Raw genomic sequence first — 20,948 nt, 5'->3', positions numbered from 1 at the left:
CCCTGCCGTCCCCACCCTTGGCTTCCCCCTTACTGCTTGGCTGTTCACGGCCTCTCTTCTGAGCCAGGCTCAGGTGCTGCTGTGCTGTGGCTGTGCTCCTTCCTGTGTTGCCCGGTGCCTGGTGCTTAGTAGGGACTCAAGATGTTTGCCCAGTGAATTCTTGTAGCCTGCAGAGTTGAAGGATGTGAGAAGGGCAGGGCCAGTCTGGTTTCTTAGGCGCTGTGCTAGAAAGAGAAGGAGGGATACAACTTGTAGGACGTGACCCAGTTCCCGGGAAGGGGAAGGATTTGCTGGCTTGCGCCTTGCAGAGCTTTTCCCTGCACGGGAGCACGGTTGTCTGTGTGAGGACGGTGGGAGTTCTGCTGAGCTGGTAGAGGAAGTGGTGGGAGGTGGTGATTGGTGAGCAGGCACAGGCTTCACCTTTGCACAGATGGATCTGCTCTTTCAAAAAATTTACTAGGAAATAATTTGAACATACAAAGTTAAAAAGCAATATAATGAATATTCATGTGTCTGCCGCCTAGGTTAAGAAATAAAACAATACTAACACAGCTGAAATCTTTTAGTCATTAAGACACCATTGATTTGGTGTTTATCGTTCTCATGTAATTTTTTATACTTTCACATTATAAGGGGGCCTTTGAAAAGCTCATGGAGAATTTGCATTATGTTTTTTTCTTTGAGCCATAAAGAGCATGGGCTCCCATCCACTGGCTCAGTCTTAAATGCATACAACAGCCGGAGCTGGGAACTCAATCCAGGTCTCCTAAGTAGGTGGCAGGAACCAGTAACTTGAGTCATTGCTGCTGCCTCCCAGAGTCTGCAATGCTGTGAAGCTGGTGTCAGGAGCCAGAGCCAGGAATTGAACCCAGGCAGTCTGATGTGGGACTGGGCATACTAACCACTAGGCTAAGTGCCTATCCCTGTGAGCCATATATATGTATATCTGTATATATATATATCTGTATATATATATATATATATCTGTATATATATATATATATATGAAGGAGCAGCAGAGAGAGAGGGAGGTCTTCCATCTGCTGGTTCACTCCCCAGATGGCTGCAATGGTTGGAGCTGTGCTGATCCAAAGCCAGGAGCCAGGAGCTTCTTCTGGGTCTTCCACTTGGGTGCAGGGGCCCAAGGACTTGGGCTTCTTCTACTGCTTTCCCAGGCCATAGCAGAGAGCTGGATCGGAAGTGGAACAGCTGGGACTCGAGCCGGCACCACAGGCGACGGCTTTACCCGCTACGCCACAATGCTGACCCCACCTCTGTTATATTTTAAATCTGTTTTCCACAGCCTTTTTGAAGAGCTCTCTTATATGTGCTTCTGTGTAGTATCTCTGCATTGTATATTTTTGTGTTTATATTTTTGCAAGCTATTGATTTTTGTGATTATTGTCTTGTAGCTTTTTTCAAACATTATATCTGTGAGAGTTCATTTATAGTATCTGTCTGGATTGATACAAATAGTGCTAATTAATTTTATTACTGCTTTGTATTCCAGTCTGTAAGTCATATTGGAGGATATTTGGGTAGTTTCCGGTTTTTTTCTTTCATGCAATGCCATGTGGACACCTTTGTTATAGTTCCTGAATGCATTTGAGAGCTTCTCAGGGATGACTAATGGATCTGGAATTTCTAGGTCATTGGGAATGTGCATCTTCAGGTATTATATTGTGCAAAAACTTATCTGAGCCTGTTCACCCCATTCTTTTTTTTAAAGATTTATTTATTTGAAAAAGTTACAGAGAAGCAGAGGCAGAGTTAGAGAGAGAGAAAGCGGTAGAGAGAGAGAGAGAGAGATCTTCTATCCGCTGGCCCACTCCCCAGATGGCCACAATGGCCGGAGCTATGCTGATCCGAAGCCAGGAGCTTCTTCTGGTTCTCCCATGTGGGTGTAGGAGCCCAAAGGCTTAGGCCATCTTCCACTGCTTTCCCAGGCCATTGCAGAGAGCTGGATCAGAAGTGGAGCAGCCGGAACCTGAACTGGTGCCCACGTGGGATGCTGGTACTGCAGGTGCGGCTTTACGTGCTATGTCACAGCGCCGGCCCCCACCCCATTCTTAACAAGAAGCAATCTTTGTAACTCAGCTCTTGATATGTCAGCTTATATTACTGTTTCAGATGCCGTAATGAACGTAACTCTGTAGCTGGAACTTAAGACACTGGTTCAAACCTTATCCATGTGTTCCATGTGCAGGGCCAAGAAGTCAGTGGTGTTCACATTCATATCAACTCCCAAAGAAAAGGATTTAGGTCATATTCAGTAGGTTGTTCAGCATGTCCTTTGCAATTCTTATTGAGTTTTGACTAAAGAGCATTTTGGCTTATTTTTAGGATCCTGATGGCTCACTGTGGAGCTGGCTGCTCTATGAATATTTGAACGATTGAACAGTGAATGGAACTATAGAATTGAACATAGGATCAATAAAATATAATGGAATAAAATTAAAACCAAATTAGTGTTCCTGAGCTGAGATGTTAAAGATAAAGGCTTGTGGTAGGGGAAAGGTTTATATCGATTTCCTGTAAGCCTGGCTGGAGGCCGCAGTTTGTGTGAATGCACCTGCTGCCAACACCCCTGTCAGGTGACAGGGCACTGACACAATGACTGTTTCCATGTCTTTATTATGAACTCAGAACCAGGGATGGCCTAGTGTGCCTCTCCAGCATGTGATGTGCTTTCTGGGCAGGATCCCCAGTGAGTGTCCCCAGCCAGGCGAGGGTGACATCCTGGGGCGTCCTCCCTGCTTGCCTGTGTGGAAAGCTAGCCACCTTGAGAGTGGGCTCTTCTGGGCTGGCAAATGCTTGGGTACTTCAGAAAGTTCATGGCAAATGTAATTAAAAGGTAGTTACACATTCTGTAAACTTTCGGAGGACCCCTGTTCCTGCTTGTGTGGTGCCACAGGTGGGCATCCGTGCAGTACTTTTTTTTTTTCTTTGACAGGCAGAGTTAGAGAGAGAGAGAGAAAGGTCTTCCTTTCCGTTGGTTCACCCCCCAAATGGCCGCTACGGCCTGTGCACTGTGGCCGGCGTGCTGCGCCAATCTGAAGCAAGGAGCCAAGTGCTTCCCCCTGGTCTCCCATGTGGGTGCAGGGCCCAAGGACCTGGGCCATCCTCCACTGCACTCCTGGGCCACAGCAGAGAGCCGGACTGGAAGAGGAGCAACTGGGACAGAATCCGGCACCCTGACCGGGACTAGAACCCGGGGTGCCGGCGCCGCAAGCGGAGGATTAGCCTAGTGAGCCACGGCGCTGGCTCACATGCAGTACTTCTTGCTAGCACCCTGCTACTGGACAATTGTAGCCACTGATTTCCTGGAGACACTTAGGCCTGGCTTGGTGACTTGGGAGCTAGGGCAGGGATTACTGAGTTCCTTATTTGCAAACCCTGTGAACTCAGGGGACACAGGCAGTGGCTATTGAATGTCACCGTCAAAGGCCATCGGAACATTGTTGAAGTAGTGTGTTCATCTGTCAGGGCTGCGTGAATGACAGAGGACTACAGTGGGCAGGGTTGCTCCCTCCGGAGGGCTGTACTGGGGGATCTGTTCCAGGCTCCCTCCTTGGTGCATAGACACATCTTCTCCCCACATCTCACATCCTCTTCCCTTTGTGTGTCTCTTCATGTCCAAATTCGCCTTCCCACTTCTGTTTTTTAAATAAGGATAGCAGTTACATTGGATTAGGGCCCACCTTGATGACCTCACTGATCATCTTTGAAAAGACTCATATCCAAACAAGGTCGTATTCTGACACACAGAGCCTGTGAATTTTTTTTTTTATAAAGATTTTATTTTATTTGAGAGTTAGAGTTATAGACAGTGAGAAGGAGAGACAGAGAGAAAGGTCTTCCTATCCACTGGTTTACTCCCCAAATGGCCGCAATGGCCAGAGCTGCACCGATCAGAAGCCAGGAGCCAGGAGCTTCTGGGTCTCCCATGTGGGTGCAGGGGCCCAAGCACTTGGGCCATCTTCCACTGCCTCCTGGGCCACAGCAGAGAGCTGGACTGGAAGAGGAGCAGCTGGGACTAGAACCGGCGCCCATATGGGATGCTGGCGCCGCAGGCGGAGGATTAACCTACTGCGCCACGGCGCCTGCCCCCAGCCTGTGAATTTGGGGGCAGACACAGTTCCACACAGATAGATAGCAGTGCCGTGTGGGATAGAGTGGGGATTGCGGCACGCTGCAGTGTAAACACTGGCTTGTCAGCTGCTGGGGAAGCCAGTATTCTAGGACGCTTCCATGCCTTCACACATTCACAGTCTTGCTTCCGAACAGATGCAGGGGCAGGCTCACACTTTGCTGCCACAGACGCAGCCTCACACAATGAGCTCGTTTACGTGCTGACTTCTAGGAAGGGAGTTTTGGAAATCGGTTAAAAAGAGTGAAGACTTTATCACTAGAATTATATATATATAAATTGATTTTTTTTCCCTGTAAGAGCTTACTGCTTACTTAAGAAGCCTTGCCTTGGAACTGGTTATTTTTTCCCTCATTTATTTTGAAATTTCTTTCAGTCATTGTTAAAGAAACTCCTGAACACTTACTTATTTATTTATTTTGGTTCTAGACTTGAAAGGCATTGTATTTGTCATCCAGAGTCAAAGTAATTCTTTTCACGCAAGGAGAGCAGAACAATTAAGAAACAGCATCTTAAAGCAGGCCGCAGACCTTACACAGGTACGTGGACATGGCTCAGATGTCATTAATTAAGTATGTGTTGATACGTTTATGTTTAAGGCATTTGATCTCTAGAGAATCAGTTGTATTTAGGTGATAATAACTCTCCATTTGCTTATTTACTATTATTTACTGTTGAAAGTGCCTTGCTTAATTCTGATGCTCCAAGCATCGTATTCTAAATTGTTCTCTCTATTTATATTTAATTTTAAAGACAATTATTTATATTGTGTAAGACTAATGTGGCTTTGTCATCATGTCTGATGAAAAGAAGTGAGAGAAATAACTTTTAAAAGGCAGGACTTAAAATAACATAATTAGCATTCAAAATTTTGGTAACAAGTTCTAAGGCAATCTTCATGTTGAAAGAACATATTCATTAATCTTAGTGCAGTGCTTCCTCCATGAGTCTCTTAATCTGTTTTTTAATTGGATGTCATTAATTGAACTTTTGATTTGATTTATAATGTAATATCCCAAAAGGATGATGGAGAGAAAAGTCTTGCATTCAGGTGCATTTTAATAATGTTTAAAATGGGTGTCCACTGAACCTACACCTGTTCTGAGCAGTGCTGGAGGCTGGGCATGAATGAAGGAAGATCTGCCTTCTCGTACGGCCCCGGAGGTGCCTTCCTTTTTGGCTGAGTTATTAAACACACTCCCCCAAGGCCTTTGCCCCAGGTTACTGTGGCCCAGGCGTGCTTGTGTGCAGAGAAATGCCAGCTCCGGCTTCTCTCACAAAAGAATTCTTTGACAAGAGATGCATGTGTTTGACAGATTGCTTTCTCCCTGTTGGAGGGTGATGAAAAATGACAGGTCAGAAACAGCAATGGAAACATAAGCGATCTTAATGGCATTCAAGGCAGAGACGCAGCTGAGAATAGGACTTAATTGTGAAATGGGTTCTCATCATTGGCTCTCTACCTACCTGTCCCCTTTCCTTCTTCTTGGAAGAGTAGTTTCCAGGAAGATGAGTACCACTAGGAACTGGATAGGCCTGCTTTTTCAGGAGGCCCTGGGGCTCTGCTAAGGACAGGACCCAGGTGAAGACCCCTGGATGCTTAGAACTGACTGAAGGCTCCAGGGAAGGATGGTTAGAGGTTCCCATTGAAACTGAACTTGGCAGTTGCATGAGAACTCTGCTGGTTGGAGCTTCTCAAGGTCTCTCAGAGTTGAGGGAAGGTGGCAGAGAGCTCAGAGGGTGTGGAGCCAGCAGAGGAATAGGAACCCCCGGTGCTCGTTGTCTTGCCAAGACAGGTGCACCAGAGCTTTTAATCGAAGTTCCCGGTCTCTGGATTCCAGCTTCATCTTCCACCACTCACGCCCCTTGCACTTTACATGTCAGTCATTTTCAAGCCTCTAAGGGTTTTGGAATCACTTTGCTGTGCCTCTGTGGCTTTGCCCGAGTTGACTCTGTCCTTGTGTTGAGCCTCTATTTTCCTGGTGAATCCCTGAAATGCATGATCTCTTCTTGCCCAGAGTTGCTCTCTTTTCAAATACAATGGAAATTTCTTCTTATTTCTTCTAATATAGTTTGTTTGTTTATTTATTTGGAAGTGAGAGTTACAGAGAGGAAGAGACAGAGACGGAGACAGAAAGATCTTCCATTTGCTGGTTCACTCACCAAATGGCTCCAACAGCTGGGGCTGAGCCAGGCCCAAGCCATGAGCCTGGAACTCCATCTGGGTCTTCTACTTGGGTGGCGAGGCCCAAGTACTTGGCCCGTCTTCTGCTTCTTTTCTAGACACATTAGCAGGGTGCTGGACCGGAAGCAGAACAGTGCTCAGATGGAATGCTGGCATTGCAGGCAGCAGCCTAACCCACTGTGCCACTACACTGACCCCAAAGCAAAGAGATTTACTTTTCCCCACAAAATGGTGCTTTTGCTGAGTGCACTCGGGGTAGCTGCCTTTGTGCCCAGTCTCCTGTCTTTTTCCAGGGATGAGGTGTCTTGTTCCCAGCTGCATGGTTGACGATGACTTACATTCCATGTGTGGAGGATGAGCAGCTTCCTTTTAAGGATGTGACCTTAAAGTTGAATATTCCCCCTTCTGTACCACTGTCTGCAGCCCCATGAGCTGGCCTCACCTAGTCTGGAACATGGGCCTGGTTGGGTGGCCTTGTGTCCAGCCAAGACTCAAAGGGTTCTAACCACAAATGTAAGAAGGTAAATTGGATCCTGGGGGACAAATAGATGTCTCTCTCAAAGGCAGGGTTCTGCTTACACAGCAAAGACTTACCTAGTCTGTAGGATAATTTACCAGTGAATATTTACAGACCTAGCATGGGCAGAGTTCTGGGGATGCAAAGATCAACAAGACAAAGTCTTTGTGCTCAAATACCCTGTGAGGAGCCAAGTCTATCGAAAGGAGATTTTTTTTTTTTAAGATTTATTTGTTTATTTTGAGTTAGAGAGAGAGTGAGCAAGTGCACGCTTCTTTTTTTTGTTTTGTTTTTTTGTTTTTTTTGACAGGCAGAGTGGACAGTGAGAGAGAGAGAGACAGAGAGAAAGGTCTTCCTTTACTGTTGGTTCACCCCCCAATGGACGCTGTGGCCGGTGCATCTTGCTGATCTGAAGCCAGGAGCCAGGTACTTCTCCTGGTCTCCCATGCGGGTGCAGGGCCCAAGCACTTGGGCCATCCTCCACTGCCTTCCCGGGCCATAGCAGAGAGCTGGCCTGGAAGAGGGGCAACCAGGGTAGAATCCGGCACCCTGACCAGGACTAGAACCCGGTGTGCCGGCGCTGCAAGGCGGAGGATTAGCCTGTTGAGCCACGGCGCCGGCCAAGTGCACGCTTCTATCTGCTGGTTCACTCCCCAGATGGCTGCAATGGCCAGGCTGAAGCCAGGAGCTTCATCCAGATCTCCTATGTCAGGTGTCAGGAGCCCAGACACTTGGGCCATCTTCTACTGCTTTTCCCAGGCCATTAGCAGGGAGCTGGATTGTAAGTAGAGCAGCCAGGACTTGAATTACTGTGTGTATAGGATGCCAGCATTACAGATGATGGCTTAACCCGCTATACCACTATACCAGCCCCTCGCTAGGTGGTTTTGAAGTGAGGTGAAGTGCAGTGATACTAGCACAAAGAAGGGATTGCCACTGTGGCCGGGGTGGGGGTGAGGTAGGAGGGGAAGCTGAGAAGGGGGATCTGGCACACCAGGAGGGATTTCTGAAGGAGCCAAGTGCTGGACTGAGCCTGCCTGGTGTGGAGGGAAGGCCTTCCAGAAGGGGGAGGCCGGCAGTACAGGCAGCCAGGTGAGAGGCAGGGACATGGTGGGCAGGCACTGCATACTATCCTGGGATGGGCATCAGGTGGGAGGTGGCTGTGTTGGGGGCCAGCTGTGAAGGGGGTGGGCAGACATGGTCTCAGATGAACCTGTTTGTGTTCTGGGAAGCCGCCTTTCTCAGGGTTTCTCATGGGAGCCCCACTGGCATTTTGAGGGCTATCTTTAGCTTATTATTATTTAAAAAATTTATTTGAAAGGCAGAGTTAGAGACAGGGCGGGGGGGGGGGGGTCTTCATTCTACGGATTCACTCCCCAAATGGCCACAACAGCCATGACTGGGCCAGGCCAAAGCCAGGAGCCTGGAGCTTCCTCTGGGTCTCCCACCTGGGTGCAGGGGCCCAAGAACTTGGGCTGTTTTCTGTTGCTTTTCCAGGCATATTAGCAGGGAGCTGAATGGGAAGCAGAGCAGCCAGGAATTGAACCGGCGCCCATACGGGATGCTGGCGCTGCAGGCAATGGTTTAATCTGCTGTCCACAATGCCGGCCCCTTGAGGACTGTCTTTGTTATAGGAGACATTTGTCATTACTGGCCCCTGGCAGTACAGGTAGCGTGCCCCCATCACAGTTACAGCTAGAAATGTCCAATGTCGAGAATCCCTGCCAGGGAGAGCTGCTTGGGAGCCGACCTGGCCGACTTGTGTTTCCTACAATTGAGCTGATGGCTATTGAGGACGGCTTGCAGAGAGCAAGGTAGGGCTGTTGACCAATCAAGAGCAGCGCTGCACAGGGGGATGGCAGACTGCTCCGGTCACTCGCTGTAGGCCCTGGGGGAGCACTGGGCCAGGAGATGGCCATGGGTCTGGCCGGCATGGCGGAGGCGCTGTGTGGGTGCCAGAATGGTGGGTGATTTGACGCAGGCGGAAGGATAAGGCAGGGACGGCCCTGGAGGGGACTTTAGTGTGGGGTTGAGGTTCAGAGAGTGAAGCTGACTTCTGGATTCCATGTATCCCATCCGAGCTAGAGGGGTCAGCGGCCGGAGGCTGAGTGCTTCCTTACGAGGTTTAGCTGGAAGACAGTGGATGTGAGTCTGTCACATATCACAGCCATTGGCTGAGAGCTTGAAGGTGCTGCTTCCAGGGACCTTGCAGGGAGAGCGGTGTCGGGGCTGGACAGAGCAGGGGCAGCCCTCTCGGAGCCCGAGGGACTGCACCGAGGATGCAGAGAGCAGGGGGCCTGGAGGAGTAGCCCTTCATGACCAGCAAGATAGCCTCCCCGAGTCCCCCGAGAGGCCACTGAGGGGCTCCAGCTGCCCACAGTGGGCTCCTGGGGACTCCTTCCTGGGCACTGTCCTCAGAGAGTGTCCCGTCTTATGCTTCGTTCTTGCTGATACTCTGATATTACTGCACTTGTTATTTCTGTTTTAAAGTTTGAATTGTATAAAACGCGTAACAACACATACATCTTAAATGTACAGTGAAGTGCATTCATATTGGCAAACTCTGGAACTTTCTCATTTTCCAAAGCTGAACCTTTGTACCCTTTAAATGTCAACTCCCCGTTCCCCCTCTCCCAGTTCCTAGCAAGCACCTCTCTTGATTTCTGTCTCTGTGGATGTGACTATTCTGGGTGACTATTCACATCTGACTATTCGAGAATCTGTCCTTTTTTGAGTGGCTGATTTTTTTCCCCAGACACATTTTATCTAAGGTATAAAAACATCATGCATTTCATAAATACAGCTTTAAGAACATAGTGATAGTGATTCTTGGCTGATTTCACTTATGAATGTTCTCAAGGTCCATCTATGTTGGACTGTGGCTCAGAAGGTTTGTGCAAGCTTTTTTATTTCAACAGACCTCCGTGTTCTTGCTGGTACCCTTTGTCCACCACATTGGATATTGTCATCTGTGGACACCTGTTTCCTGGGGTGCTCCTTCAGCTATTCCCGTGGGCGCCCTCGTGGTGCAACTTGTCTTCTAGTGCACCTGTTCTGTCTCAGACTCCATAGGGACGCGGGGTGTCTTCCCTGCTCCTGTCTCTCTCCCTTGTGAGACCCCGTGGGATGCCAAGCATGCACAATATTAGAAACTGCATTTCCATTGGTGCCTTTTCCTCGTTTTTTAAAGCTTGAGGAATAGCTCCATTTTCTCTAGTATTTTATTCTGTGCTTCTGTTTAGTTTCAGCACACTTACACTTAATTCTTACTATCCTTTATTTCATTTACAGTTCGCAGTTTAGACAACCTGTTGAGTAGGGGACATCGACTGCCGCTAGGTGGCAGTGTTGGTTTTTATGTTTCAGAAACTTAGTGAAGCAGCGTCATTGAGTAACCCTGCATTTAATTTCTGTGATAGTAACTAGGGTCTGGATGAAGGTGCCAAGGGGACCTCCCTTTAATTTTAAGGTACTCTGAAATGTGTCTTCAGATATTCAACTGTGAATGCACTGTAGATCTGTAGCGTGCTTTTTTTTTTTTTAATATTTATTTATTTGAAAGGTAGAATTACAGAGAGGCAGAGGCAGAAAAAGAGAGAGAGGTCTTCCATCTGATGGTTCACTCCTCAGACGGCCGTAATGGCCGGAGCTGCGCTGATCCAAAGCCAGGAGCTTCCTTTGGGTCTTCCATGTGGGTGCAGGGGCCCAAGGACTTGATCTTCTACTGCTTTTCCAGGCCATAGCAGAGAGCTGGATTAGAAGTGGAGCAGCTGGGACTTGAACCAGCACCCATAAGGGAGGTGGACACTGTAAGCGGTGGCTTTACCCACTATGCCATAGCACCGGGCCCCTGGCATGCTTTTATAGTTCACATGATTTCACATTTAGATTCACATGTGTTTTGGCAGTTGGAATGACCAGAAAGATTTTAGGGTTTGCAGCTTTACTTGATCCTGGACCATTTTTTCTCTTTCTAGATTTTTTTTTTTTTTTTTTGCCACATACATGATGAAAAGTTTATTTCATAAATAGCACCATAGAGATAAAAAGACTGTTTACAGCTAAAATAGGGTCTGTAGGCAATCCTTGGGGGGCAACAGTGAGAAACCTTGACCTGGAACTATGTGGAAAAAAGAGAAATAAAGATCAATTTCTGAGAATTAAATGCTGAAGTGCAAGAAAGCATGAGGGAACAAAATCACCTTAAAGAAGCAGGAGGGCTCCCAGATTAAAACTTTTAAATCATATTCTTGGGTCCAGGGCTGTGGCTCAGTGCGTTAAAGTAGTGGCCTGCAACGCTGGCATCCCACATGGATCCTGATTCAAGTCCTGGCTATTCTACTTCCCATCCAGTTCCTTGCTAATGTGCCTGGGAAGAGCAGCAGAAGATGGCCCAAGGGCTTGGGCCCTTGCACGCACCCAACGTGGGAGACCTGGAAGAAGCTCCTGGCTCCTGGCTTCGGCCTGGCCCAGTCCTGGCTGTTGTGGCCATTTGGGTAGTGTATCAGCAGATGGAAGAGCTCTCCCTGTCTCTCCTTCTCTCTCTAACTCTTTCAAATAAATAAATAAATCTTAAAAAACAAATTGGCATATTCTTGGGAAAGAACTGATGACTATGAGCCACGGAGGCTGCAAAAGGGGATGAAGGAGGCTGAGGCTGCCAGGGCTCCCCCACACAGTGGTGCGAGCAAGCTGGCGCCTCGAGGGAGGGCCTTGCTGCTAGGGTGTGCAGTGTGCTTGGTCCCTCTCCTGGGCAGGATGTCTGGGGCCCTCGTGGCACCTGGGACCTGAACTAGGAAGGCTTTAGGTTGCAGTTTTGGCTTCTCCCTAGATTTGAGTACCATGAGCGTTCGTAAAAGTTGCTTGGTGAGGGGAGGAATCAGCAGTAAGTTTTATCATTTGAATATTTATCTGATAGCCCAAAATATCTCTTCCTCCCACAATGCCAGATGTCTAGAGCTGCTGTTTATTTATTCATTACTCCTGTCTGGTTGCACTTGACTCCAAAGGCTGCCAAAAAATTAAGGTGCAAAAATGTAAAGGTTTCTGTGATTATGCATCTGCTTCTAAACTGTTCTCTTTGCTCCAGCAAGTCATTACCTGTGTCTGTTTTGCCTCAAGGTGCTCAAATGCAGTCTTATTAAAGCACAAACATTTTTCATTGTTACAGTGTTTGGATAAAAACAGCAGCCTAAGCTTACTTTCTGTGTGAAATTTAATGCTGTCCTTGGACTTGTTAGAGTGGTACAACTGTTTTCCTTGTTTTCTGGAAGAGTTGGGGCACTGTAAATTCTCAGTGCCCTCTTCAGTTTTGTAGCTTATTGTGCAGTTTATAGTGACTTTGAAATTTGTGATTGTACTCATCCAATAAGCAGGCCAGCAGCCTTTAATTCTAGAATGCTCTGATGCAAAGGGTTAGGAAAGAATTTAGAAAGGATATTCTGGTTCTTTGAGTTACTTCTGGGAGACAGACAATAACTGCAGGTTGTGCATCCCTAACCTGAAAATCCAAAATGCCCTAAAATTTGAAACTTTTTGAGTGCTGACAGGCTGCTTTAAAAATTTTGCATTTTGGAGAATTTAAGATTTTTGGATTAAGGATGTTCGACTAGTGCTATGCAAAGAACCTGAAATTTGAAAAACTCCTAAATCTGAAACACTGTGGCCCCAGGCGTTTCCGATTAGGGACTCCCAACCTGTGTGTCTTTGTGTAAATGGCTGCATCACTAAACAGCAACTAGAAGCACAGGATAAGTTTATTAAGGTATTTACTCGATGGCCATTACAGGAGTCACTTTATAACATAAAAGGACCAGACGATGCATGGGGCTCTGGAGAATTGTCGTACGTTGGGAGATGTTTAAGCAGTGAAGTGTAGAAGGCATGAATTAATACAGTGCAGAGTGCACATGTGAATCCTGAGGATAAAGAAGAAGACTTGTGTGAAATCGGAGAGGAGAGATGGAAGGTTCATGAGGAGCTGCAGGTTTAGAACGTAGTTGTCAGGAAGGCCTGCTCTGGGGGTGCCAGGTGGGAGCTGGAATTTGTAAAGGCAGTGTCTGGGGATGAGGAAAGCAGGTGCTGGCTGTGGCATGGCCAGCGTTTTAGATTGTGGGGAGAGGGGGCAGCCGTGGTGAAAGTAGCATTCTAAGGCCGGCTGTCGACAATAGAATACAGCTTTTTGAAGAAGTGCTCTTTGTTGTTCCCTGGTTGTTTTTCCCCCTCCCTGCATTGCAGATTGATTGGTAATGTGAGGTTACAAAGACTGACATTTAAAGAGGTACACACAGTAAAGCTAAGTGGAGGCAGCTAACAGAAAGGCATAGGCAGAGGTGTGATGGTCTAATAAATCCAGCACTTTGTTTTAAGTGCCTGTTAGGTGCATGGCACCTGTGTGTCAATTGTGATTGGACTTTTAGTTTTTGAACCTAACAAAATTCCTTCTTGAGTGGATCCTTGTGTGAAAATTCTTCTGTTTTGTTTGTTTTGTGAAAGAGAAGAAGAAACAGCTGTCTTGGGATATGAGTCCCTTGGGGTGCCTTCAGTTTCTGTTGTGACAGAAAGAAAGGCTGTTATCCAAGAGTCTCTTTTTTCCTTCTGGAACCTGGAATCTGGTTACCAAGCACATCCTCACCTCAGATCATCTACTGTAGCTCCAGAAGTTCTGGACACCTGCTGATGACAGAAGCTATTATTGTTTTCAAAGGGATTTCACACCAAAGGAGCGAAGATACAGCTTAAATGTATTATTTTTAGTAGGTTCTGGTAAAACAAGATCTTGCAGCATTTGAAGATTCTAATGGGTAAACTGTGACGCAGACAGGGGTCTTTCTTGGCCAGAGAACCACTTTGGATGGGGATCAGGGAGGTAAGCTACTGTGGAGAACATCTGGGGAGAGGGGGATTGTGTGTGTGTGTGTGAGTGTGTGTGTGTGTGTGTGTGTGGTATGTATGTCAGCGTACCTTTCAAGAAGAGGAAGATAAACTTTGAAGGAGGACAGGCTTTAGAATCAGGGCAGGAGCTGAAAAATTGGCAAAACCATAGGTAAATTATGTATCTGTTTATTTCAAAGACAGAAAGAGGGAGAAAGAGAGGGAGGGAGGAAGGGGGGAAGGAGGGAGAGGTTGAGACTGATAGAGATCTTCCATCTGTTGGCTCACTTCCCAAATGCCCGCAATGGCCCAAGGGAGCCAGACTGAACCCAGGAGCTAAGAACTGAATCCAGGTCTCCCATATGAGTGACAAGAACCTATCTACTTTAGTGAGAAGCTGGAATTGGGAGCCAGACCATACATACAAGGAGTTTTCAGAAAGGTCATGGAAGATGCATATATGAAAAAGTACATGGGTTTCAGTTTATTTCGCACTAAGCTTACCTTTCCATTCCAGTGTCCTTGAACTTTTTGAAGCACCCTCATACTGCTTTGGAGAACAGATACTTCTAATTTTGTCTGCTCCTTTTGCGTTGAGACTATATACTTTATTTAAAGCCTGGCAGAATCTCAGCCTTACAAACAAATTATTCTTTGTGCTTGCTTGCAGCAAGTTTGGGAAACCACTATGTTCTTAGAGTTAGTCAGGCTTTGGCTCATTAGTTTGAAAACCCTCATTTCCATAAGATAAGCTGGGAAAGCGAACAAAGCCTTTCTAGTATGTGAAGAAGCATAGAAAGATGGCCTTGTGCTTCTATTTTTAGAATTTTTTTTTATTGGCAGGAAGACAGTGTGAGGTACTTCATTAGAAGCTGAGCTGTGAGAGTCATGAGAGATTTATTGCTTCAGCTTTTTGATGCTATCAGCTGAACTTTTCTTTTGAAATGGAAGCAACTGAATGCTTAATTACTGAATAGAAGTTCACTTTTAGGGTAGAAATGGACAGGTGTTAAGTTACCATATTTATTAAACAGTTATTGCATTGCTGTTAAATAAGAATTTATTTTCCATCCTTTAATAGATAGCTATTGAATATTACTTTGTGCCAGGATGTAGGTGAGATGCCTCAGGAGAAAATACTGTTTTCTCATATACAAATGGCATTCTTGGAGACTTTTTTTTTTAAGATTTACTTATTTATTTTGAAAGAGTTACACAGAGAGAGGGAGAGAGAGAGAGAGAGAGACAGACAGACAGACAGACAGAGACAGATCTTCCACCTGCTGGTTCATTCTCCAGATGGCTCAACGGCCAGGGCTGGGCCAGATTGAAGCAAAGAGCCAGGAGCTTCATCTGAGTTTTCCCTGTGGTTGTGGTAGTGGTAGGGGTGCATGCCAGATACACAGTCTTAATGTTCTATTTCCTGTGGTGCATGGAAATCCCATGTGAAGGCACACACAGAAAAGATGGCTCCAAGGGGCTACCACAGTGGCACAGTGTGTTAAGACACTGTCTGGGACACTGGCATCTCATATAGGTACCAGTTTGAGTCCTTGCTGCTCCACTTCCGATCCAGCTCCCTGCTGATGGCCTGGGAAAGGCAGTGGAGGATGGCCCAGGGGCTTGGGCCCCTGCATCTATGTGGGAGATCCAGCAGAAGCTCCCGGTTCCCGGCTTTGGAACGGCCCAGCTCTGGTTGTGTTCATCTGGGGAGGAGTGGACCAGCGGGTGGAGGATCTCTGTATCTCCTTCTTTCTGTCTAACTCTGCCTTTCAAATAAATAAATAAATAAATCTTTTTTTTTTTCAAGACAGAGTCGGGGTGCTCAGCAGTAAAGAAATCTACAACCTGTTTGGAAGGCCCTGTCATGAGCATTTGCCTCTTTTTGGCTCCCCAGCACGTGAACTTATTCCCAGTGCTGGAGCCACCTGCCTTGTGGGGGCCTGAAGGGAGCCAGGCTCTGCCACGAAGGCTCTGCCCAGAGCAGCAGTCTCTGTGGGTTTTTGCTCAGGAGGAGCAACCACGCTGGCTTGGGGTCCAGCACGGCCTGTCGTACGTTGCCATGCAAGGGTGTGAGTCTGCACATGGGGACCGAGAAAAGCAGGTCACTGTCCGCGCCCTTCTTTGGTAGTGATTGTAAGGGTCAAGTGAGGAGGAGCCCGCATGTGCACGTGCCCCATGTGGGTGGTGCTGGTGGCGGGATGCCCAGCAGGGCCGGCATTTGCAGACTGTGCGGGGCGCGTGCCCAGTGCTGGGTGTGCTGCCTGCTCTCTGGCAGGCTCATTCTAGCAGTGGGAACGGGCCCTTGCAGCGGGTGAATGAGGTAAGCACACGACAAGCTCAGCTCTGTAAGCACACAAGTGAAGGTCCCTCCAGCCCTGCCTGGAAGTGCCTGCTGAGGCTTTTGCTGTGGCATTTGAACCGAGCACGTGGGGGCATGGCTTTGCGAGGCTCCTGCCGTGGGCCACACTGAGGACTATCTTGGATGGAGGCAGTAAATGGTGGGTCCACTTGAGTATTAGTGAGAGAGTGGAGAAGGGAAGATGAGCTACTGTATGGGCCGAGACGCCAAGTTCATGTTTGTAAAGGTGAAATTGGAGGGAGGAGTGGGAATCGAGTTTATCGGTTGGGAGTACAGAGTTGGAAATGACAACGGTGACCACAGCTGGGTTTTATCGAGTGCACATTGTCACTATTTTATTTCATGCCTGTTTTGATACCCTATGTGCTGCTGTTTGCAGGCATCAGCTCATTTAACTTGATGAATTAGTTACTGTTAATCTACCCATCTTGTAGAGAGGAAACTGAGGCTTAGAGAAGCCACGTGAGTTGTTTCACTCGTGAGCTCACATCACTACTTAGCAGAGCCAGGCCTGTGCCTCCCACGTCACCCGGGCAGTGGATCATTGCCACCCCATCAGTCTGCAGTGGCCTGTGTGTGCCTGGGTTTACCTGGCTGTGTCTTGGCAGCTTCTCTCCCTGGCACCCTGCATAGATCTGTTCATTTGTTGCTTGTGTCCCTCACTGGAGTGTGAGAGCCAAGAGGGCAGGGAAGGGGCCTACAGCTGTTTCCTGATTTCCCAGCAGAGTGCCTGGCACGTGCTTGTTGTAGTTACAAGTGCTGGACAATCACTCAGGATGTTAGTAGGCGTCATATGCTTCCTGTGTGCTTAGGACTTGGTGTGGGGGAACTAGCTTGCTCCCAAGACTGGGATCCTTACGTTAGAGAATGGGGTAGCAGAGCCCCACAGGTTAAGACATTTGCCCAAGGTCACAGGGCTCAGAGCTAGGATTCACATGCAAGTACTCTGGCTCCAGAAATGGGTTCCTTAAGTACCAAACTTCACTGCCCTTTGTGAGTCAATGAATGATCAGTTAACATAGATTTGTATGAGCTGTAAAAATACACTTAGAGCATTTCAAAGTAAATAGCTTGTAAAAATAAAAATTATAACTAATAAGGTAATGTTGTTTCTCACTGGGAGATGACAGTTAATGACTAAGACAGGTATTGGAAGCAAATCTTGTCCCCCCCCCCCCCCCCCCATATAGACTCAGATTCCTAGAAGGTGTGTTATAACACCACCACATAATCTGCTGGTCCACAAGTGAGTGCTAAATTTCTAATGGCCTGTAAATCTGATATATGTTCCAGATGCCAAATTATGCATCCCTGTTAGCCTCACAATATATACCTACCTCTTATGAAAGAAATTACAGTGATAAACAGATGTTAATTTTATTTGCTGGTCTAAAAGCTCCATTCAGCGACTAAGAACTATGTAATAACTGGAATTAGAAAACCAGTTGACCTCGAATCCATCTTAAAACAGAATTCAGTCTTTTAGAACCTTTTCCTAAAACTAAAAAAAAAGTTGACTTTTGCTTTCTTTCTTCCTCTTCTTTTTTTTTTTTTTAAAAAAAGATTTATTTATTTATTTGAAAGGCAGAGTTACAGAGACAGAGAGAGGAAGGGACAGAGATCTTCTATCTGTTGGTTCACTCGCCAAATGGCCACAATGGCTGGAGCTGGGTCGTCTGCAGCCAGTAGCCTGTAGCCTGTAGCCTGGAACCTCTTCCCCAAGGCTTGGGCCATCTACCACTGCTTTCCCAGGACATAGCAGAGAGCTAGATTGGAAGTGGAGCAGCCGGGACTTGAACTGGTGCCCATATGGGCTGCTGGCTCTGCAGGTGGTGGTTTTACCTGCTACACCACAGCACTACCTCTGGCTTTTGCTTTCTAATTTAGTACTTGATTGAATAATGAGACAATTGGACCAGAAACCCATGTTCTTCTAGGCTTATAGGTAAAATTAACACAAGGACAGATTACAAATGATAGGAAGTAATCTGTTGACAAAGGAGTCAATAGCAGCCTGGAGTTAATTGCTGAATAATTTCTGGACAGATACTGAAAGATAAAAATGTTCAAAATCAAATCTGCCAGGGATGAGCTTCATGGCATAGGGGGTTGGGCTGTTGCTTGTGATACCAGCATCAGACATGAGCGCCCGTTCAAGTTCTGGCTGCTCTATTTCTGATCCAGCTCTCTGCTAATGCACTTGGGAAAACAATGGAATTCACTTCACGTGCTTGGGCTCCTGCCACCCACATTGGAAACCCGGAAGGGGTTCCTGGCTCCTGGCTTCAACCTGGACCGATTCCCGCTGTTGTAGCCATTTGGGGAGCTAACCAACAGATGGAAGACCTCTCTCTCCCTAGAGGCTGGCACTGTGGAGTAGAGAGTAAAGCCACCGCCTGCAGTGCTGGCATCCCATTTGGGCGCCAGTTCATGGCTTGGCAGTTCTGCTTCTGATCCAGCTCTCTGCTAGGGCCTGGGAGAGTAGTGGAAGATAGCCCAAGTGTTTGGGCCCTGCACCCGGGTGGGAGACCAGAGGAAGTTCTTGGCTCCTGGCTTCAGATTGGCCCAGCTCCAGCCATTTGGGGAGTGAACCAGGGGGTGGAAGACCTCTTTCTCTCTCTGCCTCTGCCTCTCTGTAACTCTGCCTTTCAGATAAATAAATAAATCTTTTAAAGGGAATCTGCCAAATAATTAAAGTGAGTTATGATATTTAAATATTCATCAGTTTTATCCATATTCAAATGTAGCTTTTTCATTCTAATGTTAATATTTCTGGATATAAATTTTTAATAATTTTCCCTCCATTTGAAGAATAATGGGCTTTTTCCATTTTCAGAGTATTTTGAGAATGCTAAGCTATGACATTGGAGTCAAACTCTTTTCCCAAATGAAAGTGTTGAATATATATGAATATATATATTCTATATATAGAGAGAACTTTTTTTTTATTTGACAGGTAGAGTTATAGACAGAGAGAGAGAGAGACAGAGAGAAGGTCTTCCTTCCGTTGGTTCACCCCCCAAATGGCTGTTATAGCTGGTGCTGCGCCGATCAGAAGCCAGGAGCCAGGTGCTTCCTCCTGGTCTCCCATGTGGGTACAGGGCCCAAGCACTCGGGCCATCCTCTACTGTACTCCCGGGCCACAGCAGAGAGCTGGACTGGAAGAGGAGCAACTGGGACTAGAACCGGTGCCCATATGGGATGCTGGTACTGCAGGCGGAGGATTAACCAAGTGAGCCACGGCGCCAGCTCCAAGAACTTTGATTTTAAATTGATTTGCTCTCAATAATTAATTATTAGCCACTTTAAATATGAATTTGTCCTGATACCAAAGATGTTCAAAGGAAGAACAACCTGCAAGTCCTATAGGCGTTCTCAAACTCTCATGGGGATTATGATGATGAGAGAAATAAAGATAGACTTTAGTTCAAAGAGATAGACTAAACATAGAAGTTTAAATTACTGTGATCAACCTTTTCATTTTCTTCCCCTTTTCTGTCACTTATTCCTTTTCTGGTCATTTGTAATTTTAGCTTTGTCATGCTCGCCCCTGTTATAGTGTTATCTCCTTATGGGTAGAATTTTGGGTTCCCTTTTTGGTGTGAAATAGTGTGGTTTGGTAGTTAGGCGTCAGTCAGATTGACAGTAGACAGTTGCTGCATGCAGGCATGCCTTTACTCTGTCTTTTATGCAAGTAGCTCCTGGAAATGTTGATAAAACATTTTCTTTCCCTTTGATTTTTTTCATTTGACACCTCTTTCCAAGTTATCCATTTCTTGGAGTCGGTGGTGTGGTGCAGTGATTTTTGTAATGCCAGTTTCCCATAAGGGAGCTCTGATTCAAGTCTTGACTGTTCTGTTTCTTATCTATCTCCTTGCTAATGTGCCTGGGAAGACAGCCATTGATGACCCAAGTGCTTGGGCCCCTGCCACTCACGTAGGAGGCCACGTTGGAGTTCTTGGCTCTTGATTTCAGCCTGGCCCAACACTGGGTGTTGTGGCCATTTGGGGAGTGAACCAGTGGATGGAAAATCTCTCTGTCTCTATCACTCTGTCTTATAACTAACTAGTTAAATAAATCTTTGAAAAATCATCTATCTAATTATATATTTAAAACTGGCTTTACATCTTAAAATGCTATAAGCTGGTAATAAAACAACTTTTGTTTTAAATTTTGTGGTGGAAATAGAACATAAATGGTTATGATTCCAAATAGTATGAGCTGAGATCCGATCATATAATAGAAAATTATACTGTGACCTTTTTGATGATTTATCTTAGAGACATCAAGACAACTGAGTGTATGTGTGTTTGTGTTTATACAAGGGGTCTTCAAAAAGTTTGTGGAAATGGTTTATTATGATAAAACTATGCATGGATTTCAAAATTTTTTGCACCAAAACATTTTTTTATTGTTAAAAATATTTATTTATTTATTTGAAAGGCAGAGTTATAGAGAGACAGAGAGAGAGAGAGGTGTCTTCCATATGCTGGTTCACTCCCTAGATGGCTGCAATGGCTAGAGCTGAGCCGATCCAAAGCCAGGAGCCAGAAGCTTCTTCTGGGTCTCCCACATGGGTGCGGGGGCCCAAGAATTTGGGCCATCCTCTACTGCTTTTCCAAGCCATAGAAGAGCACTGGGTCAGAGGTGGAGCACCTGGGACTCGAACTGGTGCTCATATGGGATGCTGGTACTGCAGACCATGACTTTAACCACTGTGCCACAGTGCCAGACCCCCAAAACAAACTTTTAATTCCATTTTCCACAAACCTTTTTGAGTTTTGTCATTTATATGTGTATGTGTTTATCAAGAATAAAAGCTCCTGGGCCTTCTAGGGAATTAAAACTCGTCATCGAGATG

The 20,948-nt window shown here is 46.4% G+C and overlaps 1 protein-coding gene across 1 annotated transcript in view; it reads left to right on the top strand.

Annotated features, from left to right (window-relative positions):
* The window catches only part of B3GLCT (beta 3-glucosyltransferase), a 123,941-nt gene that overhangs the window by 29,632 nt on the left and 73,361 nt on the right, over positions 1-20,948 (top strand). Inside the window, exon 5 of the mRNA XM_062195183.1 lies at positions 4,580-4,689. Within this exon, the coding sequence (XP_062051167.1) occupies positions 4,580-4,689 (110 nt within the window). The remainder of the gene's footprint in view (positions 1-4,579; positions 4,690-20,948) is intronic.

This window comes from Lepus europaeus, chromosome 6 (assembly GCF_033115175.1).
Source record: "Lepus europaeus isolate LE1 chromosome 6, mLepTim1.pri, whole genome shotgun sequence".
NCBI classification, from domain to species: domain Eukaryota; kingdom Metazoa; phylum Chordata; class Mammalia; order Lagomorpha; family Leporidae; genus Lepus; species Lepus europaeus.
Note: the sequence above shows the minus strand (reverse complement) of the source record. Positions and strands in the feature narration are given on the sequence as shown.